This window comes from Saccostrea cucullata, unplaced genomic scaffold (genome assembly GCF_032062105.1).
Source record: "Saccostrea cucullata isolate Sc308-1 unplaced genomic scaffold, CSIRO_AGI_Scuc_v1 ctg295, whole genome shotgun sequence".
NCBI classification, from domain to species: domain Eukaryota; kingdom Metazoa; phylum Mollusca; class Bivalvia; order Ostreida; family Ostreidae; genus Saccostrea; species Saccostrea cuccullata.
The window spans coordinates 291,457-303,299 of record NW_026937303.1 but is presented as its reverse complement, the minus strand read 5'-3'; the positions used below and the strand labels follow the sequence as shown (position 1 = coordinate 303,299).

General features: G+C 35.1%; 1 protein-coding gene across 1 annotated transcript; it reads right to left on the bottom strand.

Moving 5' to 3' along the window:
* Nucleotides 1-1,325: 1,325 nt before the first annotated feature.
* Nucleotides 1,326-7,123, bottom strand: LOC134247840 (uncharacterized). The gene is made up of 5 exons (XM_062730245.1): nucleotides 6,862-7,123; nucleotides 6,476-6,690; nucleotides 3,099-3,282; nucleotides 1,820-2,053; nucleotides 1,326-1,537 (listed from the first exon to the last, which is right to left on the bottom strand). The coding sequence occupies exons 1-5, from the start codon at nucleotides 7,121-7,123 to the stop codon at nucleotides 1,326-1,328; spliced, it is 1,107 nt and encodes a 368-aa protein (XP_062586229.1).
* Nucleotides 7,124-11,843: the final 4,720 nt, after the last annotated feature.

The window sequence follows — 11,843 nt, the reverse complement described above, 5'->3', positions numbered from 1 at the left end:
ATGTCGTAACTACTATTATGAATTTTAAAAAGCTGATAATATTGTCTCTTTAGCCACTTTAGCCTGTAATACTTATGAATAAATAATCAAGATTCCCTTCTTTTTTCCTTTAATGGATAATTTTAGAGTCAATATTCATAGATTTGTGAGATCTTCCCTAACAGCGCAAATATTCCAAGCTTAATTCTAACAGAAATGGAATCAGTAGGTTTGAATTTCAGTAATGAAATGATCTGGACAAAAAACTCGGTATACCAAAAAAAACCTAACCTATGAAAATGGCCAAATTTTACCATAAGATATTGCCTTCGTTCTATACAGTTTATGTAGGTTCTTTCTTTTTGTCGTCATTGTTAAGTTTGAGTTTTCCAATGATGGTAAAGCTAAACAAAATAATCAGAGTCGTTATATGTAAAAAGAATCCTAGGTCCAAAACCTTCTTGTGCATAGCTATTGGTGAAGAGAGGGATACATGGAATCAGTTTACTTCTTTCAGTTCTACCCTAATATAAATTTTGCAAAGTCAATTTAATGCGACTGTGAAAGATCTGTGAAATAGATTTATCATTGAATTGTAAATTTGCTAAATTTATATAATGTAAAGAATAGATAAGACGAATGGATACGGATTACAAATCTAGAGTCTGGTACATGCATCAGCAAAGACAACTAGAACAAATATTGCATATAAATCAATTTCTTATTATTTACACATCATTTACATGTTGTATAAATGTTATATCACTAAATCTGTAGGGAGACTACGATTGTTATATAGGATTACCAATTTTCACCTTTTAAAAATTTCTATAAAATCATTTCTTTAATCTTAAATTAAATTTATAGGCTTCCAAATAGATAGAGTGTTAAATGATTAAAAATATCATCACACCAGTAAAAAGAAATGATAAGACATCCCTCTAGAATATAAAGTAAGCAATCTATGAAAAGCTCCACAGTGTCCTATGTTTATCTTATCTTACACATACAAAATTAATGTCGTTTATGACACAAGTGATTATTTCTAAAAATTCAACATGAACTGTTGCACCCTTACCAATGCACTTTTACATAACATCCAAATAGTTCCATTTTTTTCTCGTAAGAATATATATTTTTGCATATTCATTTATATTCATAAACGTGCAAAAATAGAATATTTTGCATACAAATCATATGTAAACATTAATGAATATTTTTACAATACAGTTTGCATGTCGTCCACAATTTTTTGCACATCAAAAGTTAAAAAAAAATTATTTTATATTTTGCGAAACTTAGAGAAAGGACACATTTTATCTGTTTGGGGGTAAAATGTTTTGTATTCATGCAGAGATATGGACTTCAACCTCACATAAGGCAAGACTGTTATAAGATCCATACGTTATCTGCAGTCTAACAATGTTTCTAGGCAAGGTATCTTCACATAATATCTCAACCACTTGTTTCGTTAATCCGGGTCCCTTGAAGAATCCACAAGCTGTAAAATTGTAGGCACCTTGAAACACCCAAAATGTTAGGTCGTGAAGGCGCTCTCCTGGAAGGGAATTAAAATGGTGGATTTTTTCTGAAAATTTGATTAATTTTGTACGCATGTTTAAAGTAAGGTAATGAACACAGAAATTTACATGTTTTCATGGTTTAAAGCAATGAGGACTTTTCCCTATCTACATATTTACTTAATGGAGTATTCATCAATGTACGTGCCACTTATTTATTTGTTATTTGTGGCGTTTGTTTGAATTACAATTGTTAACTATTAGAGCTTGAACACTGTTCATTTTCTCCATATTTCATTAACTTTTCTAGTGTTTCATACCGAATCCATCCTGTCGATTGTGTACCCTTATAAATGAAACAAAATAATTTCCTCCTAGGTGAATTTGAATCCAAGGATTTTCCTCGTAGTATGAAATAAAACACTGATGTGAACTTAAGTTGGCAACCTTTCCATCTACGGCCCAACCTGCTCGAAACGAATGACTGTCATAAGGAAATGTGGACGATGAATGTGCAAATTGTCCCAGTGCAGCGTTTCTAACTGACTGTATTTCTGAAAAAGTTTTAACTTCGTTAACATATGATTTTACATAATTCAATTGAAGTGATTAGTTGGTATGAAAACTAGTCATACATTAGATTATTTTTAAAACCAATGCATGTATATTTTTATTGAAAAAAAAGACCTTGGAAAGAGCAAAATTCTAAGCATTTTTTTTCCCACAATATTTCATATGTCTCCCAAATTATTTCTTTTCTCAAAGTAATATGAGCTGCAACTTTGATGTTGGAATTTTTTGTTGCAAAACTGTAGATAACTATTTCAATGACAGAAAAAAATAACGTTAGTAAACTCTTTTTGTTCGTATTGGCGATGGTAGAACTATTTATAAGCTTCGATTGAATCAAAATTACATTATTGTCGTCCTGTACAATAATGATTTCTTATATAAAACTGTATATTGGATTGTTTACAGAAGTCTTTCATCTGCTTTATTTTAGTCTAATTGGCCATAAAGGTTAAGTTACATACAATAACACATTTTAACAGCAAAATATTTTCAAGAATGCAGCTCATATTGCTTCAAGTATTTGCTCTTTTTACCGATAGATTAAGAAAATATTTAATAATTGATTCTTAAATTGATCAAATTTGAGTTTCATCCATTATTTTATTCTTAATATTGTTTTTAAGAAAATGAAGGAAAGACTTCTGCGTAACGATCACTTCCTAACTTGACCATCCTTCTATTCTTTTGATCGATATTCTGCAAAATCGACAGCATTGTCTTATTAAGAATTGTTAAACAGTAAAACTTACAAAGATATAAAAATTCATGATAGCATGATACAATTTGGCATTTTTTTCATTAATTGAATTTCTAAAATCCTGAATTTGATATTTGCATTAATTAACTAAGAAACTTCAAACGACAGGATAAATATATTTACAAGTTACATTTTATTGAAAATACAGTTTTCAATATGTTGGACGATAATATTTCATAGGGAATGTAGTTGAATAAAATGTTGAAAAGTCAAAAAATAAAAAAAAGAAAGAAACTTCCCAATCAACCTACCATAGTGTTTTCATTCGCTGGTAAGTTTTTCTGACCAGAACGGACAGTAGATGATGGTACAATCCCAGTGACAAAACTTTGTAGAAGGAACATGAAAGAAGGTCACACTTTTACTTTCCTTAGAGAGACTTGCACATTGTAACAGACTTTCTACGTGTAGACTCTTACAATCCGTGTAGTTGTATTGCACAGAGGTTTCCTTCTGAACAAACCATTGGAAAGAAAAACTCAATGTCATTAAATAAATGATATTTAATAAACATTTCAAAATCGTAATTTTCATTATTTTGATTCAGACTTCAAACAATGTTAGAAACAAAGAAAATACAGGGCAAGTGTCAATCGAATTAAATAGAGCTCAGATGGTTGAGTTTATCACAAAAGTTAAGGTATAAATCAGAGGAATAATCCTCGACAATAACATACAGACCTTCTTTCTCATGAAAAATTTAAATAAAAGAAAAAAAAACACTTAACAATATACGAAAAATAAGCCTTCTTTGAGGGTAATGTTCTATTCTTTAATCCGATAAAACCGATCGCTGTAATAATATTGATTTTTTACCATTAACGTTAATTTGCATTTACTTCTTTTATTTTCTTGAGTATTTGATGTTATCTTTAACGGTATCTTTTAACGATCTATTTAATCTCACAAAGAATGCAAATTTGTCAAATAAATGTTTTGAGTTTTGAAAACACAAAAAAAGTAAATTTTAATTTTTTTCGATCGGTGATATCTCTCTTTTTGTACCTTCCTGGCTCTACATATTATGACCCTTTAAATAATTTTTATTGATATATATACATTAAAAAGTATCTCGATTAACTTATTGTTAATTATTTACCATATAAAATAAGGTAAATGTAAAATATCGTTGAAACTTTTAAAATCCACTTATGATTGATTGCAACATGAGTTCAATATCCTGTAGTATACTATTTTTTATACCGTAACATCATTTTGTTGATTTACTGCGTCCATGTCCCTTTAAGATTTGGGTCAGCGTTATTATCTAATTATAATTTATTCAACGATTGGTTCGGTTTTATCTTCTCAGAATTAATTATAATCTCAAAATACATGTATCAATTTGAAGTCGTGTAAATGATATGATTTATGCGCCAGGATCGATTGATCCGGGGCGTATATTGTTGTTGTCCTGTCTGTCTGTCTTTCTGTCTATCTGCCTGTTTGTCTGCAAACTTTTTCGACAGATGTATCCAGCGTAAACAATTGTGTGATTGGCCAAATCATATTATCAAAATTGACACGGAAAAAGTCTTTTGCACGAGGTACCAATCAGGGATTAGAAGAAACTTCCAGTCGTAAAGCTTGTGGTTAAGAGGCGTGTACTATTTACCTTGAGCGCAGGTCATCATAGGTTGTGACGTAATGGAAAACTGCATTGATAATAACAGTGCGACATTTAACTCCGGACATGACATAGTCGTATCAGAATCCCATGGGAGAATGGTGGGATTTTCAGTCCCACCAGTTATCCCACCATTCTCCCATGGGAGAAAAAATGTCAGATGGGAGAAAAAATCTCAAATCTCAGGTTGTTTTTTTTTTTGGTTTTTTAGATTTTTTTTTCATAAATACTCTAGTGGGCTTAGCATTTTAAATCAACCGTGCTTCTATTATTAGGAATTTAAACAATGTACTGTTCAATCAACACAAGCAAGGCGGTTTCTTTAATCTGCGACACATGCTAATTATGAAATGCTCCTAATTTGGTCCAATTAAATTTTTTTCATACATATTGTATGAATTTATTATTAAACTTCACCATGGTGGGAGAGTCGTATTTATCCTGCTTTAAAAATCTCCCACCATGGTGAAGTTTAAAAATAAATTCATACAATATGTATGCAGAGCCCTTTGGCTAATCATTGTCAATCATTATACAAAAACTTAAGGGTTGTCATCCTTAAAGAATGGGAGATGATCAAATGATAAATGAACCAAAAGTACCAGGTTGCTAAAAAATCTTCTTCGAAAGATCGATCAGACAGAATTTTACAGTGACCTACTTTTTGAATTTTGCAGACATTTCATTTGATTTAATGTTATTTAAAGGGCATATATATATATATATATATATATTTATAAATAATAATTAATTTCATACAACATGTATTGGTAACAATCCTCTGTTAAAACTAATGTCCAAATAACTGTATCTCATATTCTCAATGATATATATATAAAGCAAGTTTTTTAACTTGCCTATATCTATGTTCCTGCACTGCTATAAGGTAGAGTATATATCCATGTAAAAGTGAATTTCTTTGTGCTTTCTATATATATATATATATATATATATATATATATATATATATATATACGACACGAACAATAAAAGTTCTGGATGCACAGATTGAAGTCATTCCGCCCTAATGGTATTAACAAACTGAATGACTTCACCAGAATGAACGTAAACTAGACCCGATTCCTGATGATACTAAACAAGATTATTCTCTCAATTTAGTGTAAATTGTATATCTGTTATAAATTTTGAAATATTTTAGGACTTATTATCGGAAAAAAATAATTAACAAAGGCGTAAGTAATACATAGTTATGTGGGTTGTTCGAAAGTTGGTGACGCAAATAAACTGTAGAGTTTACACTAAATTGAGAGAATAGTCTTGTTTAGTATCATCAGGAATTGGGTCTAGTTTACGTTTATTCTGGTGAAATCATTCAGTTTGTTAATACCATTAGGGCGAAATGACTTTAATCTGTGCATCCAGAAATTTTCTTTGCTTTTTCTCTGAGTATCTGTCCATCTTGGGTTATGGTCAATCACCACTACTGTCATGTCCTCCCATTTGTGACCCTCAAGGTTGAAATGTTCCCCAACGGGTTCATTGAGTTTTTTGGTCCTAATGGTCGAACGGTGGTTATTGACTCTCCTGATATAAGGTAGGGGACGAACAGATGCGTCGAATTCTGGTGGCTAGACCCTTAGGCACTCCCTTGAAAGTGTGTGGGGGATGACAGCTAGTGGGCATAAGATATAGGTGGGAGTCTGTGGGTTTGGTGTGGAGACTGAATTCGATTTCACTATCAATCAGGGTAGATGTAGTATCTAGGAATACGTTTTTCGAATTAGATACGTCTACTGTAAATTTTATCGACTGATAAAAGGTGTTGGTAAACGTAATGAATGCCTCGAGGCTCTCGCGACATTCCACCCACTTCATCTCTATATCGTCAATGAAACGCAACCAGCTATGGGGCCTAGATGGTGCTTTAAGTAACAAGTTGCGTTCCAATCTGCCCATGAAGACATTGGCATAAGACGGTGGCATTTTCGTACCCATAGCAGTGCCATTAACCTGCAGGTAATGTTCTCCATTAAACATGAAGTTGTTGAACTTGAGGACATGTTCAAGGAGCTTGGCAAGAGACTCGGTAGAAGGAATTTGTATGGATCTACTATCCCAGACTTCTCTACAGGCTTCGATACCCTCATCGTGCGGAATATTGGTGTACAAAGATGTGACGTCCATAGTCATGAGGAGGGTATGATCTGGGAGGCCAGTAGAGGGCGTCTTGTTAATGTAGTCCGTGGTGTCCTTGAGATAGGATGGCAAATTCTCTACGTGTGGACGGAGATGTAAATCAATGAATTCAGAAATTTTCTCCGTGGGGTGTCCAATTGCGCTAACTATGGTGCGACCTGGCATGCCTTCTTTGTGTATTTTAGGAAGCAGATAGAATTGTCCTGGTCTACAGTCAATAGGATTTAAGGTCTCATAGACGTTGATACCAATCTCATTTTTCTCAAACATATCGTCAAGAGTTTTGGTAATGGCGGTGGAGAATTCTTTAGTAGGGTCAGAGTCCAGTTTCTTATAGAAACGTTCGTCTGAGAGTTGTCTTTGGGCCTCCGCCATGTAAGTCTCTTTATCCAGTACTACAACTGTAGAGCCTTTGTCTGCTGTCTTGATTACAATGTCATCCCCATTTTTTAATGATTGTAAGGCGGATCTCTCTTCCTTACTCAAATTGTCGGGAGTCTTGTCTGGCATTGAAAGGAGTGTCGTTGGTCATTTTCAGTGCTTTATATAAATTTCCATCCGTGACCTTGTATCTACTTGGTAGATCCGACATTTAGGATATACAGTGTTGTTGGTTTTTTAGTGCTCTTTATATCCTTTTTCGCCAACTGTATCTTCACAGATCCACCCGTATATCCATCATTTCTTTGTCTATATTTTCTGTTCTTATCATTTATTTTTGGTTATGTCTTTCATCATTTGACGTTTTTTACTATTTATTTTCTTTCCAACCTTTTCAAATTAGTTCTTTCCACTCTTCCCTTTCGAGTTTTACTCATGTACCATTTGTTTTTCAAATTTTTTGAATTCTTGCACGAATTATCTACGAAATACGTTAGAATACAGAACCATCGTTCGTTGAATCTTTCGACTTCATACGACTAAAAACTTAAAAGTAGTCTTATCATTTTGGCAATTTCAATTTCCTTTCAAATATGTCTATTAAAGATAACCCAACATTCAAACTTCTAAAGAAAGAGCACCAAAAATCAATAAAAACTGAACACCGGGTCTCCAATTTACAGACCTACTTAGAGTGTGACATTATACCGAAAGGCTTTCAGATAAATGTTACACGTAACATAGGACCAATCTCCAAACGCTTTCAGGAACGCTGGGACGTTATTACAAGGAGATATTCTAAACAAATGATGTCACTCTGTCTTTCTTGGGATATCCACAAGTTAGGACAATTGAAGAGTGAGATCAAGTCCTTAGAATCATCCCTCAACGATATCATGTCCCAGGCCGATCTTGATGAAGCCCATAATATTATAGACATCTATAATAGGGCCCTAACAAATAAAGTCAACAAGACTCAAAAAAAGAAATTTCTCCGCGACAGTGTTCCACAGTCTAGGAACAACTGGTCAGAGGTCAGAGTTAACAAAATACGTAAACCCCGCTCGAGACGCTTCAAACGCATTAAGACAATCTCGAGGGACGGACCCATACAAAACTCCTGACGTCTGCCCAGTGCTCAATACATCTAGTGCTCCTCTCTCCGAATCGGAGACCTCACTTCTTTCCAAGGGGCTAAATTTCTGCCCCACGCCACATGAGGTCGACGAAAAACAAGTCAGAGAGGACACCCGAGCATTCTTCCGGAGACTTCGTTTGAAGGAGCACTTCTCTAGAAAAGACTCCGAAGTAAATTCATACGACTCTTCCAAGCCAGATTTACACGATCTAGAGGAACACAAACTCTATAAGCCCAAGAGTGACTGGGAACCTGCACCGGGCAAGTGCGGCGCGCTTGAGTCGTATATTGACGCCGTTGAGTCAGACATAGAGAAGCTCCTTTCAATGCCAGACAAGACTCCCGACAATTTGAGTAAGGAAGAGAGATCCGCCTTACAATCATTAAAAAATGGGGATGACATTGTAATCAAGACAGCAGACAAAGGCTCTACAGTTGTAGTACTGGATAAAGAGACTTACATGGCGGAGGCCCAAAGACAACTCTCAGACGAACGTTTCTATAAGAAACTGGACTCTGACCCTACTAAAGAATTCTCCACCGCCATTACCAAAACTCTTGACGATATGTTTGAGAAAAATGAGATTGGTATCAACGTCTATGAGACCTTAAATCCTATTGACTGTAGACCAGGACAATTCTATCTGCTTCCTAAAATACACAAAGAAGGCATGCCAGGTCGCACCATAGTTAGCGCAATTGGACACCCCACGGAGAAAATTTCTGAATTCATTGATTTACATCTCCGTCCACACGTAGAGAATTTGCCATCCTATCTCAAGGACACCACGGACTACATTAACAAGACGCCCTCTACTGGCCTCCCAGATCATACCCTCCTCATGACTATGGACGTCACATCTTTGTACACCAATATTCCGCACGATGAGGGTATCGAAGCCTGTTGAGAAGTCTGGGATAGTAGATCCATACAAATTCCTTCTACCGAGTCCCTTGCCAAGCTCCTTGAACATGTCCTCAAGTTCAACAACTTCATGTTTAATGGAGAACATTACCTGCAGGTTAATGGCACTGCTATGGGTACGAAAATGCCACCGTCTTATGCCAATGTCTTCATGGGCAGATTGGAACGCAACTTGTTACTTCAAGCACCATTTAGGCCTCATAGCTGGTTGCGTTTCATTGACGATATAGAGATGAAGTGGGTGGAATGTCGCGAGAGCCTCGAGGCATTCATTACGTTTACCAACACCTTTTATCAGTCGATAAAATTTACAGTAGACGTATCTAATTCGAAAAACGTATTCCTAGATACTACATCTACCCTGATTGATGGTGAAATCGAATTCAGTCTCCACACCAAACCCACAGACTCCCACCTATATCTTATGCCCACTAGCTGTCATCCCCCACACACTTTCAAGGGAGTGCCTAAGGGTCTAGCCACCAGAATTCGACGCATCTGTTCGTCCCCTACCTTATATCAGGAGCAAAGTGGTCTTCTTAAGTCCCGCTTATGCAAAAGAGGCTACAATGCCCGCACCGTACAAACAGCTATTGAAGAGATGGCGGGACATGACAGGGAAAACCTATTACGCCTACAAGGAGAAAGACAATAGCGGCAGGGTCCCTCTGGTAACCACATACCATCCCGTCTTTAAGAACCTTAGCGGTATCCTTCAAAAGAACCTACCAATTCTCCATTCAAACAAACGAATGGCAGATGTCTTTAAGGAACCCCCATTGGCTGCATACAGACGCCCAAGGAACCTAAAGGACATGGTAGTAAGAACCAGACTGGACAACCCATTACCTAACGGGGGCTTTAAACTTGCTCTGACAGATGTCTTCTTTGTAAGCACAGCACTGACGCAGACAGTTTTAACAGCCCTGTTACAGGCCGCAGCTACAAAATACTAGGGAATTTGTCCTGTCATACTGACAACTGCATTTATCTCAACAGTTGCAAAGTTTGCTCCAAACAGTATATTGGTGAAACAGGAGATCTCCGCAGGGGAGTCAATAACCACCGTTCGACCATTAGGACCAAAAAACTCAATGAACCCGTTGGGGAATATTTCAACCTTGAGGATCACAAATGGGAGGACATGACAGTAGTGGTGATTGACCATAACCCAAGATGGACAGATGCTCAGAGAAAAAGCAAAGAAAAGTTCTGGATGCACAGATTAGAGTCATTCCGCCCTAATGGTATTAACAAACTGAATGACTTCACCAGAATGAACGTAAACTAGACCCAATTCGTGATGATACTAAACAAGATTATTCTCTCAATTTAGTGTAAACTCTACAGTTAATTTGCTTCACCAACTTTCGAACAACCCACATAACTATGTATTGCTTACGCCCTTGTTAATTATTTTTTCCCGATAATAAGTCCTAAAATATTTCAAAATTTATAACAGATCATAATTCATATGTTAAAATATCCCTGCTGTATTATTTTTCTTTGATTATTCTTTATCAAGTACAGTTACGCCATTTTGAGAGAATGAAACAATGTACGATTTACTATTGTCGTAATTAATTAGCATAATTAATTCGTTCAATTATGTAAATCGCACTTCACCCGAGTATACCCGATAGACCGGACGTATTTCATTGCGGGCCGGATTTCTTTCTTTAATAGTGTTCTCAAAATTTTCCAATTCAACATGTAACTAAGTTTGTAAGTATATAGTGTTTAGTAGTAGTGCTAGTTGTTTTTGTTTCTCTTTTTCCTTTGTTCTTATGACTTTTTAACTTTTTTTTGTCCTGAGGAAGGGACGGGGCGTCCCAAAAATTTGACAATTTTTATTGTTCGTGTCGTTGGTCATTTTCAGTGATTTATAATTTCCATCCGTGACCTTGTATCTACTTGGTAGATCCGACATTTAGGATATTACAGTGTTGTTGGTTTTTTAGTGCTCTTATATATATATATTTATTTATTTATTTATTTATTTATTTATTTATTTATTTATTTATTTATTTATTTATTTATTTATTTATTTATTTATTTATTTATTTATACTTTTAGACCTATGATCATGAAACTGTCAGTTGATGCATCTTGGGTCTTCAGAAATTGTCGACCAAAAAGTATGTCACAGTGACCTACTTTTCACAATTTATGGCTCTATTTAAGAATCTTGGGTACTTATTTGCTTAAAGTCCTCAAACGTTGTCAGTTGATGCATCTAGGGTTTTCGGAGAATTTCGACCAATTAGGCTATATTAGGTATTTATTAACTTAGAATCATCAAACTTTGTCAGTTGATGCAACTTAGGTTTTACGAGAATGTCGACCAAAAACTAGGTCACAGTGACCTACTTTTGAATATCTAAGGTACTTATAGGCTTAGAAATATCAAACTTTGTCAGTTGATGCATCTTGGGTTTTCAAAGAATGTCATTCAAAAATTAGATCATGATGACCTACTTCTGACATTTTATAGCTATAATTAAGTATCTTGGGTACTTACTTGTCTGGAATTGTTAAACTTTGTCAGTTGGTGTATTTTGGGTTTTCAAAGGATGTTGACCTAAAAGTAGGTCACAGTGACCTATTTTTAACTATATCAGGTACTTATTGGCTTAGAATCATCAAAACTTTGTCAGTTGATGCATCATGGGTTTTCAGAGAATGTCGTCCAAAAACTAGGTCATAGTGACCTAATTATGACATTTAATGGCTATATCTAAGTATCTCGTATACTTTTTGGCTTAGAATCTTCAAACTTTGTCAGG

What these genes read in the sequence shown, in the direction of transcription:
- LOC134247840 (XM_062730245.1), bottom strand. Translation starts at nt 7,123, where the DNA reads ATGCCAGACAAGACTCCCGACAATTTGAGTAAGGAAGAGAGATCCGCC. An exon ending in GTTTGAGAAAAATGAGATTG is followed by an intron (nt 6,691 to 6,861) that starts GTATCAACGTCT and finishes GTCCACACGTAG; the next exon opens with AGAATTTGCCATCCTATCTC. An exon ending in CAATCGACAGGATGGATTCG is followed by an intron (nt 1,538 to 1,819) that starts GTATGAAACACT and finishes ATTCCCTTCCAG; the next exon opens with GAGAGCGCCTTCACGACCTA.